Source organism: Trichechus manatus, unplaced genomic scaffold (genome assembly GCF_000243295.1).
Source record: "Trichechus manatus latirostris isolate Lorelei unplaced genomic scaffold, TriManLat1.0 scaffold00031, whole genome shotgun sequence".
Classification (NCBI taxonomy): Eukaryota; Metazoa; Chordata; class Mammalia; order Sirenia; family Trichechidae; genus Trichechus; species Trichechus manatus.
The window spans coordinates 13704452-13705766 of record NW_004443967.1 but is presented as its reverse complement, the minus strand read 5'-3'; the positions used below and the strand labels follow the sequence as shown (position 1 = coordinate 13705766).

General features: G+C 44.0%; 1 protein-coding gene across 1 annotated transcript in view; it reads left to right on the top strand.

Moving 5' to 3' along the window:
• The window catches only part of CPXM2 (carboxypeptidase X, M14 family member 2), a 136169-nt gene that overhangs the window by 93723 nt on the left and 41131 nt on the right, over positions 1–1315 (top strand). Inside the window, exons 8-9 of the mRNA XM_023729881.1 lie at positions 558–642; positions 810–832. Of these exons, the coding sequence (XP_023585649.1) occupies positions 558–642; positions 810–832 (108 nt within the window). The remainder of the gene's footprint in view (positions 1–557; positions 643–809; positions 833–1315) is intronic.

Here is a 1315-nt window from a genome sequence, read left to right as displayed (position 1 = left end):
GGCTGTGGTAGCCAAGGAGAAACACAGCACTCTGTTAGAGAAACAAGCTATTATTTTTGTGGTATGGTTGGATCCAGTTTGTTACATTCCCAAATGAGTTTTCCAAATGAAATTTCTAGACCAATTTGTAATCCTTGCTTGAGATTATTTTGCTACCTGGGACTCCGTTAAGCGACAACTATGTAATTTGTATGCATTGAGTGTGATGTAGATGTTCAATATAAACCAATACGTAAGTGTTTGTGTATCTTCTTGTGTGTGGCCAACAGTTAGCGCTAAGTGCCAGGCATTGTCCGAAGTGCTTTATCTATATTAAACCATTTAGTACTCACATTAATAATTTAAGGTTGATACTCTTCTCATTCCCATTTTATAGATGAAAAAGCAGTGGCAGAGATAGATAGGCCACCAAGGTTACACGGCTAGGAAGGGGTGGGGCCAGGCTTTGACCCAGTACTCTCTGCCTCTGGCACCTACTCTCCTTATCGCAACACCTCTCATGGAATAGGTGAATATTTTACCATGTGTAGTACCAATGATGTTTCCTTTTCTTGTAGGAGTGACTGGGTAACATCTTATAAGGTCATGGTGAGCAATGACAGCCACACATGGATCACTGTTAAGAATGGATCAGGAGACATGGTGAGTCTCTGCTTCCCTCTGACTGAGCCCCCAGTGCCTGGCTGTGTGGGGCTCTGCAAAGAGAGTGCTTTAATGCAATGTTGGCATCTGGAGGTTCGCTGATTCTGTGTCAACTCAGAGCAGCGTAAGAGTCTAATGGACAATGATTCCCCTTCCATGCTCTGCAGTTCAGCATCAAGTGGCCCACAATGTAACCTTCAGCCTTTGGTCTAATCAAAGAGCTGCTGAGATGCAGCCTTCCCCACAATTCATAGATTAGCCCTTTAACATGTATAGAGCATAGGGTATGCTGGAGCCCCTTGCAGCTATTCAATTATAAGTTTCCTAATGTTCTTCAATGACCCCAATCTTTTAGCTCCAGGATTAGCACCAGGTTAGCCAGTTCTGGTCATGTTACTCTTTTACTCAGATTCTCAAGTGCCTATTCCTAATATAGTATCCAATGTCTGTTACACAGTCCGACCACAGCCTCTTTTGGCAACCTGTTCCTCATTCTTACCCCACATGCACACTACTGTGTTCCAGGAAAAATGAGCCTGTTTCTCTTCTCCCTAGAATCCTATCTCTGGGAATCCCATCTCTGCTGCTCCTTTTCCCTAGAATCCCCCCAGCCCCCACCATCCCTGTAGGTCTAAATCATTTTCCTTCAAGGCCAGCACTAATGGCACATTCT